The sequence below is a fragment of the Cynara cardunculus genome, unplaced genomic scaffold (assembly GCF_001531365.2).
Source record: "Cynara cardunculus var. scolymus isolate 2C unplaced genomic scaffold, CcrdV1 Un_Scaffold_1484, whole genome shotgun sequence".
Classification (NCBI taxonomy): domain Eukaryota; kingdom Viridiplantae; phylum Streptophyta; class Magnoliopsida; order Asterales; family Asteraceae; genus Cynara; species Cynara cardunculus.
Genome location: NW_020200777.1, coordinates 71,231 through 85,007, shown reverse-complemented (window position 1 = coordinate 85,007; position 13,777 = coordinate 71,231). Strand labels below are relative to the sequence as shown.

Below are 13,777 nucleotides of genomic sequence, written 5' to 3'. Positions count from 1 at the left end.
TTTTTTGCCAAAGAGGGTTAGATCGCCCCCTATGGTCAAACATGCCCTCAGGAACAATCCGCATGGCTATTTTGGTAAAACTTGAAAAAAAATACCTATTTTATTAATATATTAGGTATATTTTGATATTTTAAGGAAAACCCTAAAAACAAACATTTTCTACTTATAAAATATTTTCGTTAAAAAATATATAACCTTTCATTAGTGCATAGGGGTAATTTCGTACAATGGACAATAGGGATTAGGGAGCAGGGGACAAACAACCCAATTCTCGAGGGATACTTTAGGCTTTTGGGATTTAGAGATATCTGGTTTTCCACCTTTATTTATTTATTTAAATTACAAATATATTGGCGAAAAACATTTTTTTTAAATATATACATTAAATAGAACAAATAAACTCATTCATCCTTCTTATCTTTGATGAGGTTTGAGCATTTGACCTCCTAAGAAACCAAACGTTCACATACCGATACCATTAGATCATAGACCCGTTGGTAATTATTGAAAAATATTACTGGTAAAGAAAAAATAAAACACAACTTACATAATAAAGATTGGTCGTTGTAAGGTGCAACGACAAAATCAGGTCCAAAACAAATGAGAAGAGGGTATAGAGGCTAAAAAAATCATGTAGATTAAAAACGAGACAATCTGAAACAGTGATTTCGTAGATACGAGAAGCTCATTTGGGAATCTGGTACGGAAGAGCAATCCAAGAGATATAATCCTTTTAAAATATTCTATACTATGTTTTTATTAAAAAAAAAATACTTTTATCGTTTACTTTACAGCTCATTCTTAATTAGATTCTTTATAGTTTATCTTTTTAATTCTTTACTCCGTTCTTTGAGTTTTTACCGCTTTGCAAAACATTTTCTTGGAACCTATATTCTATCTGACATCAAGGATAACTGCTCTGGTTTAAATGTATTGTATGTTTTCATGATTTATTATCTGATTTCTTGATTATGAGTTTCCTTCTATGTGTTTTTTTACTGTTTATGCTATCATCGGGGTTTATTTGAGTAATTTGAACACATCAACCAATTTGTGCAATGAATGTTACTCGATCGTTGTTAAATTGAACTTGATAAGAGATTGATTAACCCTGAGTTTTTTAAACATTTTTTTTATCTGATTTTGTCAATGAATTTGTACTCTTACTGAAACAACTAACAATTAACAACAAAACGTGTTAAAAACAATAAATTGATATTACATGAAAATAGAACAAGACATGAGTTAGATGCGCACGACCGACACTTCATGTTGTATGTTAGGTTTGTCACTAAACGGGAATTTTGTTTGTAATACCTAAAATAACCATTTTCTTCATTAAAAGACGTTAAAATTTTGTGATATTTAATGAAAGTCTGTGACGTTCTAATCGTTTATTGTCAAAAAATGATAAATGTGGTAAATACTGATCCACTTTCTTTATTTGGTATGCTAAAATAACAATACTAAATTTTTATTGAACAACAATTATTCATACGAATATACAAATAAATAAATAAATAGGGAAAAAATACAATATGGATTTAAAAATTGAGTGACTTTTGAAAAATTGTAAACAATAACTATAAAACCAACAAATAAAGAGTCTTTGGCCTATCGGTATCATAGTCTTTGTCCTCCTAGAAGATCAAAGGTTCAAACCTAATCAAAGGTGAGGAAGATGTATGAGTTTATTTGTTGTATTTATCATATATAAATATTATACACTTCAAAAAAGAAATACAAAACCAACAATACATGTAAGATTTTGGAGCAAACTAGAAATTGGTCCATGTGAGTTTGTAAAAAATAATATTTTTTGTCCTTACAGTTTTAAAATTACAACATGACCATCTTGTTTTTGTAAAAACGTCTGGATAATATCTCTCTCCTAACGATCATTGAAAATTTCCGTTGAATGAGGGGCATTTTTGTCTTTTGCAACGCCCGTTAGAGGGAATGACCTAATTAGCAGGTTTTTGCAAATCACGATGACCATCTTCTAATTTTGAAATTATGTGGACGAAAGACATCATTTTCAACGGATCATAGAAACCAAATTAATAGTTTACTCTTTTATATTTGTAGTTTGTTGCATAATAATCATAATAAATTCGTAAAACCATTTACTGTGACTTATTTTATACATTCGTTTGTATTTTATAAGCATAACAATTAGTATACAACGACATAAATACAAGATTAAAGGTCTGTTTGGTTTATGATAATGGGATGAATTTTCATTCTCCACAGTTTAACCTGCAATGAATACTTGGGTTTTTAAGGGAATGAGCATATTATATTATATAAAATTAAACATATTTTTTATTTTTATTAATTATTTTTTAATACGTCTAATCAAACACCTGATGATTTAATAAAATAGTAGTATTTCCCATTTCCAAAAGTTCTCAACCTTGAGCTTATTGGGCTTCTATAACATGGATCTTTAGTTGAGATATTACAAAGCCCATAATCAATTACCCAACTCTGGCCCACATCTATTTAAAATATGTTGTAAAACAAACCACTCCATTAATTTGGCCTTTGAAGTTTATTAAACTTTAAATTATTTTATAGAAGCATTTGTATCATAAATAGAGAACCTTCTTCATTATTCCTTTTTATGAAGTTCTACATATTTAATATGATATCAGAGCCAAAATCTACCACTTCAATTACTCGACACTCTGGGACAATCTATACTCGTCTAACCCCTCACTAGTCTAATGACGCTGTGAGACAATCTATGTCCGTCTAGTCTTTTAAGGGGGCGTGTTGAAGTCCCACATTATCTACATTTAAACCATTTATTCTCTATATATGTTGGAACACTCATTTTCTCCTACAGAACTCTTAGTAATCTTATGGGGTCCACATTTCTAACAGTAAGGATAACGACAAATAAATTAGGAAAAACTTCAGATTTTCATTTCATTAATAAAAAAAAGTAGGCGACTATTGGTATTAGAAACATAAACTAAAATCATAAAGGATAACAAACAATTAATGTCTAAATTAAAAGGGATGAATTTGGTACTTTTGAATCAATACTTAAAAGCATTCCAAAAGGGTACCCTATTGGGACCTATTTGTAATAAAATTTAGAAAAGGGGGGTAAAAGAGGAAAAAGAAAGAAAGGGAAAATTGGTCCTGGCCGACCATAACAATACAAATCCAACTTGCATGTAACGTAAGAGAGGACCACGGGTTCCAGATATGACGATGATGATGACGATGATAACATGAATGCTTCAACCTTTTAAAAATACTTTTTTCGTATATAAAAGTAAATAAATATATATTTCAAATAATTAATACTTGCTCATAATTATTCTTCAAAGAAATATATAAATTCGATATGTATTTTTTTTGTTTTTGGTTATGGACCAACTTTGAGGCCTAAATGTTTTTCAAGCATTCTTCATCCAAAAACAACCTAGTTTTAACTAAAAAAATAATGTCAGATATATATATATATATATATATATATATATATATATATAGGCCTATTCAAAGGAGAACTGAGTTGTTTGTGGTAACTGTGAGAACCAATATTAACCACAAATCAATAGATAAATTAGGAAATTTATAAATTTGATAATTTTAAATTAAAATCTTAATGCAATGATATTTTTGGTATTTCAAAAGAGTAATTTCTATTTTATGAAAATATGAGAACATTTGTAGGCCTCCAAATTAGTTAACCCATAATAAAAATTAGAATAAACAAAAATAAATTAGTATTTATCAACAATTTTCTGTTATATTAGATTTGTATTTATCCAATAAATGTTGTTAGCATCATGGAAAACTTTTTATGTTTATGTCTCCATTGTCAATAATGATGTGATTTTGTTGTGATAATATTATGATAATGCTTTGACAAATTAAAGACTTCTTAAGATGTGATTTTTTTTAATTAACCTGGATATCCAACCCGCTATGCGAGTTGACTAATCTCAGGGCGACCATCTGCTTTATGATTATGTTTTGACAAATTAAAGACTTCGTGGTCACAAGGGGATTTTTGTTCCTCATTGGATTTGAACTTGGGACCTCCTGGTACTTTTTGATCTTTGGAGTCAATCTCAAACCAATCGGGTACCACCTTTGTAATTAAATATTGTGATAAAGAAGTGATTTTCCTGTGATAATGTTGTGATAAATTGAAAACTAGTGATAATCAGGTTCCCCAATTATTGACTCTGTCTGTTGATATTGTGATTTGCAGCTTTTTCCCTTTTTACCCTTGCATGTCTTCGACATTTCCAAAAAAGGAAATACATATTTATTCAATTTTTAATGCTTCTTCAAGCGTTCTAAAGATGTGACTTAAAACAAAATTATGGGCTTTACAAGTATTCTCACATTTGCGTAAATTACATGCGTTCTTGGTTCTAGCATTTAAGTTCAAAACAAATTACAAAACTATATTTTTGGAATTTACTCGTGATGATCCGAGACGCATAGCACCTAGACCAGCTTACAAGTACATGAAACACAATGAAAGTTATATCAATCGGACACCATATTCTTTTAGGTACTTTTTTTGTTAGTTTACTTTTTACAACGATTCAAGTTATGGGTTTATTCAGCTACTTATTTGGATCAGATCATGTACAATAAAACAACTGTTTCTTGAGAATAACAGGTAATTCGAATCCTGCAATAAATTAGTTGAACTATATGTGCTTGAAACCTAATTACAATAGACATTCAATGGCCGAAAGATAATTGTGGTTTTAAATCAATCAATGTCTATGTATAAATACAAGAGAAAGCTGTGTATAATAGACTTCTCTTTCAACTCCCAAGATGGTTAGCTACCTTTTGTTTTATTGTATTAATACAGTCTGATTTGTTTTAAGAAGTTGGGTCTAAAAACGTGAATGACCGTATGATACAGTTTGTCCACGACTCATACACGCAAGTGCATATAAACCCAACAACCAAATTGCGGTGTTTCATTTAATCAAGGAATTTGAAAGCAAAAACGCACAACCAATCAACATAAATGCAATGCAAAACAATAATTGAACTCAATGATTTAACATGTTTCGACTATCAGTTTGATGGTAAAACCATATAAGAAATACGAGAGCTTATGTATTGACAAACAACGAGGAATACAATAGGAATCTAACCTTAAATGATACAAATCCAAACAACACAGGTGGATTACCACAATTTGCACAAATTCTTAAAAAGAAGAACCAGATTATGCAAGTTTTATCAAATGAGCCCTAATTCCTTAAATTTAAATCCATTGGTGCCCGCATGTAACTTGGTCTGGCGACTTTAGGTCAAACTAGGCATTGGTCGTCTGGTTTCGGAAGTGCAGCATGTGACTTGGGTCGCCAATAGAATGAATCTTGCAACTTTTGTACCGTAACTTCCCCAGATTACCTGGTGACTTGCACCGCGCAACTTCAAGTCACCAACCTAGGTCCCCACGAAAACAATGGTTCGCGAAAGATCTTACCTCATTGAATTGCTCACTTTCGAATGAGGTTTTCCGAATCCTAACGGATCCATGGACTCCAAAAAGAGGTTTTAAATTGTATAGGAGGTTAGGGTGAACTAGGCGCAAAGCCGAAAGGTTTTGTGGTTATCAAACAATATTACACGTGGTTCGAACAAAGCTATGAAACTCAAGCATCGTGCAACACTTTGAACAAGACATGAGTGCCATGAAGCCTAGACAAGGTTCAACCTTAACTATAGTTAAAAACTTAAAAGAGGGTGTTATTCGAATATGGACCATCTTGAACAAAAATCCTAAGGTCCCGTGTGGTTTGGAGGATTGAATTGGAATTTTAGGGATTTGGAATTGAATTCCATTCCAATCCCATATTTGGTTTGAAGGATTCCTTGGATTCAGAATCCCAGAATTTCATTGAATTCCCACAAATATAGGATTTTGAATCCTAATAGGGTGGTTGGTATTTCACGGGATTTCGTAGGATTTGTATGTAATAATGTTTTAAAACATATTGAAAACATTTGTTTTGTAATAATCAACTAATAATAAAGGTAATTTAATTATTTTTATAATTATTTATAATTTGTTTTATAAATTATTTTTAATGAATGAAATTCAATTCCAACCCAAATTAATCCTACAAACCAACACAGCAAGGATTCCACACTCTTTCAAATCCAAATCTCTTCGATTCCAAATCTTTCAACGAAATGCAAATCCCTCAAAATCATTTCATCAAACCAAATGCCCCTAGAATAATTCAAATTTCTAAGTGATTCATTTAAATTTGGTAAAATCTCGAACATCTTGAAATTTATTTACACCTTCAAACTTAATTTATTGACGTTATCTTCATACTCTTATACACCGAGGGACAATCAGAGTTCCTTTTGTACAGATTTAAATGGGTCACAGGACTTTAATTTACATCGTTGATCGTCTACACAGATAATTGAGATTGAGTCATAGAGTTTATAACAAAAAATTAAATCAACACTTTTGCTTTGGTGTTTGATTCAAAGTGGCAGACCCAAGCTACATGACAAGTTCTCTTAATTAATTAAAGCTCTTTCACTTTATTCCATGGAAAAATTGAATTCTTATTCTAATTTGATATGCTAAAGTTTCTCAGTCAAAAATATCATTTTTTATCATAGGGTTTTTTGTCTAGCAGTATCTGAGCCTCTTGCCTCCTAGGAGATCAGGGGTTCAAACCTCACCAATGGTAAAGAAGATGTGTGAGTTTATTTGGTCTAGTGCGTTTGGTCTAGCCTTTTGATTGTTTAATAAAATAAAAAAGATTAATATTTTTAAATAAAGGAAAAAAGTTAGAATTCTAGACGAGGTTTTCTTGGTTCAGACTATATTTGATGGAAAAACAACATGGTTTTTGATAAAAGATCTGGTCCAAAAGGGGACCAGTCGTCTGGCCTAGTTCTGACTAATAACCGATCATGGTTCGGTTTTCATTTGTTCTGATATGTTCGGTCTGGAATAGTATAAAATTGTCGTTCTCTGGTTGACATATACTTAATCTTGAAAAATATCACACATTTTGATATCTAATACAAGTATTTCATTTGGGATTCAAATAATTATTATGGAAAACCAAATCGAAGTCTGAAATTGTGGAGACATATCAAATTAACATATGAGTTTCATTCTACGAAATATTTTTCATCGACTATCTTTTTTTATTAACCTGGATATCCAACCCAGAGCCGACCACATGTTTTGCAAATAGACTGAAGTCACCGCATTTGAACCTCCGTGGCCACAATGGAATTTTTATTCCTCCTTGGATTTGAACAGGGACCTCCTGGTATTTTTGACCTTTGAAGCCAAATTCAAACCAATCAAGCATCACCCTTGTGGTTGACTATCTTTAAATATTATAATATACGTTAAAACATTAAAAAATTCAAATCGTTTTAAATGAAATACAACATTTTAATTTTTTATATGTGAAGTCTAAATCCAACATAATCACTGCCTTAAACGTTAATTATATTTATTTTAAGACTTGTAAAATACTTTTCTTTTCGATAATATTATCTACCTTGTATGATCGTTACGATTAAATATTTAGAGTTTAACTTCATGGTCGTTTACCAAACACTTATCAGGTCACTTACCTTTTTTTTATTAACCTGGATATCCAACCCACTATGTGAGCCGACTAAACCTAGGACGACCACCTGCTTTGCAAATAGTCCGGAGTCACCGCATTTGAACCTCCGTGGCTACAAGGGGATTTTTATTCCTCCCTGGATTTGAACATGTGACCTCATGGTACTTTTGACCTTTAGAGCTAAACTCAAACCAATCAGGCACCACTCTTATGGTTAGGTCACTTACCTTACGAGTGAGTATGATAAGGACTTATAATCTTACCATTTAAGAGACATAACAAAGACCAATAATCTTACCCGTCAAGTGAAGGAGAAGATCCTTACCCGACAAACACTTATACCATGTAAAAATGTTCACCAACAACCAATTTTGATGACCAAAAATTTTATCTGTTAATAACATAATAATACGCTTACCTGATAAACATTTGGTAAACGGTTACTGTAAATTTAAAAGGTACGATATACATATTATGAAGTGAAAATGAAAAGGGGGGCAATTGGGTTCTCATTTAGGAGTGTGACTTGACACACTCAAAAGCCAAAGCTAAGGGCAAAAGCATTGAATGATAACAAACAAGTGGAAAAAAGAGAGTTGTGGAGTCTTTCTTGGTTACTCTTTTTAAATCACCTTTTTCTATGAACCAAGAAATCACGAGACTCTCACTCCATCCTCTTGAAAAAATTCATGCTTTTTTCTTCTATCATCATGATACATAATCTACCCATAAAGTTACATGGGCATCCCATCAAAATTCAAAAAAAAAAAGGCCATTTTTTTATTCAATTAATTATAAATATTAATCAATTCTTGCAAATTTTCTTGATTTTTCTTGTTGACGGCATCCTTGATGACTCGTTACATGATATATGATCATTGTTATGTTAGAAGTTAAGATATATGGGTTATTTCGGAAATGTCTTTTTTTAGTTTGCAATTTCTGTACGTTTGAGAAAATGAAAGCAGATAAAGAAAGAAACGAGCGACATCACAAAACGTTACAACTAAGGATGAGCTTATAACGTCCGGTTTAGGTTGTATGTGATGTTTCTCTTTCTAGACTAAATTAATCCTACAAAACCCTTGTGAATATTTCCTTTTCCATTTACCTATATTTATTAGGGTTTCATGAGTTCTTCTTCTTTTCTTTTATTGCAAGTACTTTTGTGAAAGCAATGTTCCTTTTGTTGGATGGAAAGAAGAATTTGTCATCTTATACCTTTTTTTCTCTATTATTCAAGTTTTGATGATGGATTCTTTCTCTAGATTTCATTGTTTTTGTTCATCCATGAAAACCCATCTCATTTCCACATTTTTCTCCAATACCCATGTTTTTGTTTTTGAATTTGATCATGCCCTCCCTCAGAATTCAATCCACACCCCTTCTTGATCACCAAAAAGACCCTTCCTTTACTTTTCTTGATTTTGTTTTTTCATGAGAAACTGCGCTACAGTCACGAATCGGGTTCGTCTTTAGCCTACTCCAACTAGTTTGGGACGGAAAAAACTTGTCGTTTTTCGCAATGGGTATTTCTTGTTTCAACCCTTTTAGATTCAAGAAAAAGGAGAAACCCATTCCATACCCATCTTCTTCATCAAAATCCCCATGGAAAACTGAGATGGAGAACATGGAGAGAAAAAGATTTGACAGTCTTGAATCATGGTCAATGATTTTGGACTCAGAAAATGTGGAGACATGGGAAGTGGCTAAGGAAGATCAAGAAGAATGGACGGCTGATCTTTCACAGCTTTTCATTGGGAATAAATTTGCATCTGGTGCACATAGCAGGATTTATAGAGGGATTTACAAGCAAAGGGCTGTGGCTGTGAAAATGGTGAGGATCCCAACTCATAAAGAAGAGACAAGAGTCATGCTTGAACAACAGTTCAAATCAGAAGTTGCTTTGCTTTCAAGACTCTATCATCCCAACATAGTTCAGGTAATTATATATAATTAGGGTTTTCTCAATCTTTTATACATATATATACCATACTTGATGATCAGTTGTTTACAATCTGTACAAGTATGTTTCTCTTACAATTTTGAAATCTTATGCTATATATGTTATAGTTGAATGCATGTGTGTATATATATATATATATATATATATATATCTTACCAAGTTTTGAAAATTTAAGTTCAATTCTGGTTTGAATGTTTGCAAATGTTTATTAAATGAAGAAACTAGCTTGTTGATCGAACGATAAAGTATTCAAGAAGGCGAACCGAGTGTTTTTGGTTGTGTACAAGGACGTAAATAGCTAGCCTCGGTTCTTGGTTGTGTATATATAGAGACGTAAATGGACTTTATATTGGACAGGTTCTCTTGAGAACTACAAATATTTTGAGAATCGTGAAAACAGACTATTAATATATATTCATTTATGACTATCATGATAAATATATATATATATATATATATATATATATATATCGTGATAGATATACATGATAAATATCATGATGAAAATGCATGTTGTCCGTGATATTTAATATTTAGTTATATTTATAATAAATAATTCATAAATAGTTGGTTCTCACAGTTCTCAAAATATTTATCGTTCTCAAATGAACGTTCTCCTATTTGTATATACTTGATGTTTTCCCATCATACTACTTATATAGTTATATGTTTGGTTGCGACGCTAGTTATGTATGTTGTTAAGTTTGTGATCTCCAAAAGTTTCGTGTGCAGCTTGTAACGATTGCCCGTTCTTTCTCTACAGTTCATTGCGGCTTGTAAAAAGCCTCCCGTATATTGTATCATAACGGAGTACATGTCGCAAGGAACCCTGAGGATGTACTTAAACAAGAAAGAACCATACTCGCTCTCAACCGAGACGGTTTTGAGGCTTGCCCTAGACATATCGCGGGGAATGGAATACCTTCATTCTCAAGGGGTGGTTCATAGAGACCTAAAATCCAATAACTTGCTCCTCAACGACGAAATGAGGGTTAAGGTGGCCGATTTTGGGACCTCTTGTCTTGAAACGCAAACGCAAGAATCAAAAGGAAATATGGGGACTTATCGTTGGATGGCTCCTGAGATGGTGAAGGAGAAACCTTATACTCGGAAAGTGGATGTGTACAGTTTTGGGATCGTGTTATGGGAGCTTACGACAGCGTTGCTCCCTTTTCAAGGGATGACTCCAGTACAAGCCGCATTTGCCGTAGCGGAAAAGGTTAGCCGCATATATATCCCTCTCTTTATCGTGCTACTTCTTGCATATCGTATATGTCTCTGTTAGAACCCCACATCAGCTAGACACAGATCATTTAAATCTATATACTTATAGGTTCAAACATATTCCATAATTTACAGAAAAGAAACTACAAATATCTTTTATCTTATTTGATCTTCCAATTAAGATACTTATTCTCACTACAACAAAAATGACTTTATAGGACGTGTCAAGCGGCCTAGTAGAATATTTTAGGACTTAGGTTTGTAAAATAAAGTTATAAAACATCATATCTTAAATTGTTACAATAGGTTTATAAGACGTTTTTGAATTTTTAACAAGTTTACAAGACATTTTTAAAATAAAGTGTTGTATAATCTATTTTATAAAACAATTTTGAGAAATGTTCCTATAAGTCCATCTTTTTATAGGACACTTTATTCAATATTTTTTTTCAAATAATGTCATATAAAATAATTAATATGACATTTTACTTTAAAAATATTTTAAAAAAAACTTGTTAAAACACCCAAAAACATCTTATAAACCTATTGTAACATTTTTAGATATGACATTTTTTGGTTTAATCTTGTAAATGTAAGTCCTATAAAATATTTTAGAAACTTTAGACATACTATAAACTTAACGTTGTTGTATTGCCTTTATGACATCCCATAGTGTTTTTTGGAAAAAGAAAAGCTGAATTCACTTTATCTGTCTCTTAATTATTTTGGCAATAATTGACAGAACGAACGACCACCGCTCCCTGCAAGTTGCCAACCGGCCCTTGCGCACTTGATCAAGCGATGTTGGACAGCAGAACCTTCAAAGCGACCTGATTTCACGGAGATTGTCGCGGCTTTGGAGAAATACGACGAATGTGTAAGGGAAGGCCTCCCGCTCACTCTTCACTCAGGACTTATAAGCAAAAACTTGATACTTGATCGTTTGAAATGTTGTGTGGCAATGAACTCTAATTCAATACCTGTACATGCCTAAATCATTAAAAAAAAAGTTATTTCTTTACTTTTTTCTGTATTTTTTTTTCAGTTCAATTCTATTCCGCTATATATATACTAATTTAATTAAGTAGGTAACATTATTTTTTCCGAGTACGTTGTATATAATTTCATGTTTAATTTAACTTGTAACTCTTTTATTTCTGGTTATAATGAAACAATGACGACTAGTTTATTTCTAGTTCCCTTTTGGATGTATTATACCTACAAAATAGGGGTTGTCCTACCCTTAAAGATAACGTTGCCTCTGAAACCACAAAAGATGGGGATAGGTGTATCTTTCTAGATCCTTAAATCTGCAATCGTAAGTTTTTCTGAGTGAAAACATAAACCTTAAAACTTTACTGGTTTATATGAATTTTTTTAAATAAAAATATAGTATTCATTTTGTGATACCACTCCAAAAAAATATTGGATCCACCTCGGCATACAAAAAGGGTACAATCATGCATTGCACGTGGTACAACCATTTTAAAAAAAATTGTAAGTAGGCATCGGACTTAATATTCCACTTTTTATCTTGAGGTGAGCTAAAAGTCGTGGCCCTCATTTACCGGGTAAAACTCTTGGTCCTTGTCTCGCTCTTATTGGATAAGATTCTTGGTCATTGTCATATTCATCCGCTAAAGTAATATGACTTGGTAAGCATTTGGTAAACGGCCATTAAATGCTGTCAAGATTTTTGACTTCACACTTGAAAATTTCTTGAGATTTGTGTTTTGAAATTGTCAATTTGAGGTTAATTATGATAATAATGTTTTATAGACTTCAAAATGAAATGCATATTTACATAGGGGATTCTAATAAAAACAATAAATTCTTTTGAAATATGGAAACAGATTTTAACTGTAAGATGGATTTGATCTAACGCATGTGATTAAATGGTTAAAACATTTCCATTATTTTTAACTGAAAATAAGCGAATTATATATAATCATAATTGAAGCCATACAAATATACAAAAAAAAAAAACAACATTTTATACATATTTAATTTGACATTCATATTGTTATTCCTTTTTAACGTGATAACTACCTTGTTTTTCCTTAAATGACTTATTTTTTATCAGAAAGTTAAAAATGACGTGGTGACAGTTTTATAATAAAATAGAACATTAGTGCCATGACTTTTAGAGAGATCGAATGTTCACATAAGTTAACATACCTCTCTCTCTCTCTCTCTCTCTCTCTCTCTCTCACACACACACACGTGTTAACGTACCTTAACATATATACTCCTGAAATCGATGCTAACGTGCCCATATGTAAAAACCCAAATAACAAGGTGCCCCTCCTATAAAAAGGAACATGTCTCATCGTCATCTTTGGATCAAAAACGATCAACAGTTGCATATAGTTCATACAATTTTCACAAGAAGCGAGAGTTATTACTGGAGAGAACCCTTAGAAAAGAAAGAAACAAAAAATGTATTCAAACCGTACAATTGGGTGATCAAACAGATGTAGTTAAAAAAGTGGTTATAACCTTTTAGTAAAAATATCCCTACATATTTTGCATAATTGAAAATAAGCAAGATATAATAAAAATTGGAAGGAAACAAGTTACACAAAAAACGATCAATTTTATTATCTTAAATATGATATCTATTGATATATCTTTTCATTCGTTTTTTTAGGTTTTCCCTTGATTTAACACCCCCACACACATACATAGATACGTAGTTAAATTCAAACGAGAAAAATGATCAAATAAGATAAATACGAGAACATATAAATCACATTTAACTTCACCCTAAACCTGTAAAATCACATATAATTACGTACAATATATATATATATATATAGTTGGGTTCACGTGAGACCAAGGATTTTTCGTGAGACCCGTAAGACCAATTTATGATCATTGATCAACTTTATAAGCTAATGATCTAATGGTCTAAAGTTGCAGGGTGACAATTTTGTGATTATTGAGAAGTCTCGTGACATTTATGAATGTT

General features: G+C 31.7%; 1 protein-coding gene across 1 annotated transcript; it reads left to right on the top strand.

Annotated features, from left to right (window-relative positions):
* The first annotated feature begins 8,930 nt into the window (after positions 1-8,930).
* On the top strand, positions 8,931-11,811 carry LOC112502474 (serine/threonine-protein kinase HT1). The gene is made up of 3 exons (XM_025106386.1): positions 8,931-9,558; positions 10,346-10,801; positions 11,549-11,811. The coding sequence occupies exons 1-3, from the start codon at positions 9,142-9,144 to the stop codon at positions 11,798-11,800; spliced, it is 1,125 nt and encodes a 374-aa protein (XP_024962154.1). The 5' UTR covers positions 8,931-9,141; the 3' UTR covers positions 11,801-11,811.
* The last annotated feature ends 1,966 nt before the right edge of the window (positions 11,812-13,777 follow it).

Excerpts from the sequence above, each read along its gene's own strand:
- LOC112502474 (XM_025106386.1), top strand. The coding sequence starts at position 9,142 with ATGGGTATTTCTTGTTTCAACCCTTTTAGATTCAAGAAAAAGGAGAAA. Across the intron at positions 9,559-10,345 it reads ATCATCCCAACATAGTTCAG|TTCATTGCGGCTTGTAAAAA; the intron begins GTAATTATATAT and ends CTTTCTCTACAG. Across the intron at positions 10,802-11,548 it reads CATTTGCCGTAGCGGAAAAG|AACGAACGACCACCGCTCCC; the intron begins GTTAGCCGCATA and ends AATAATTGACAG.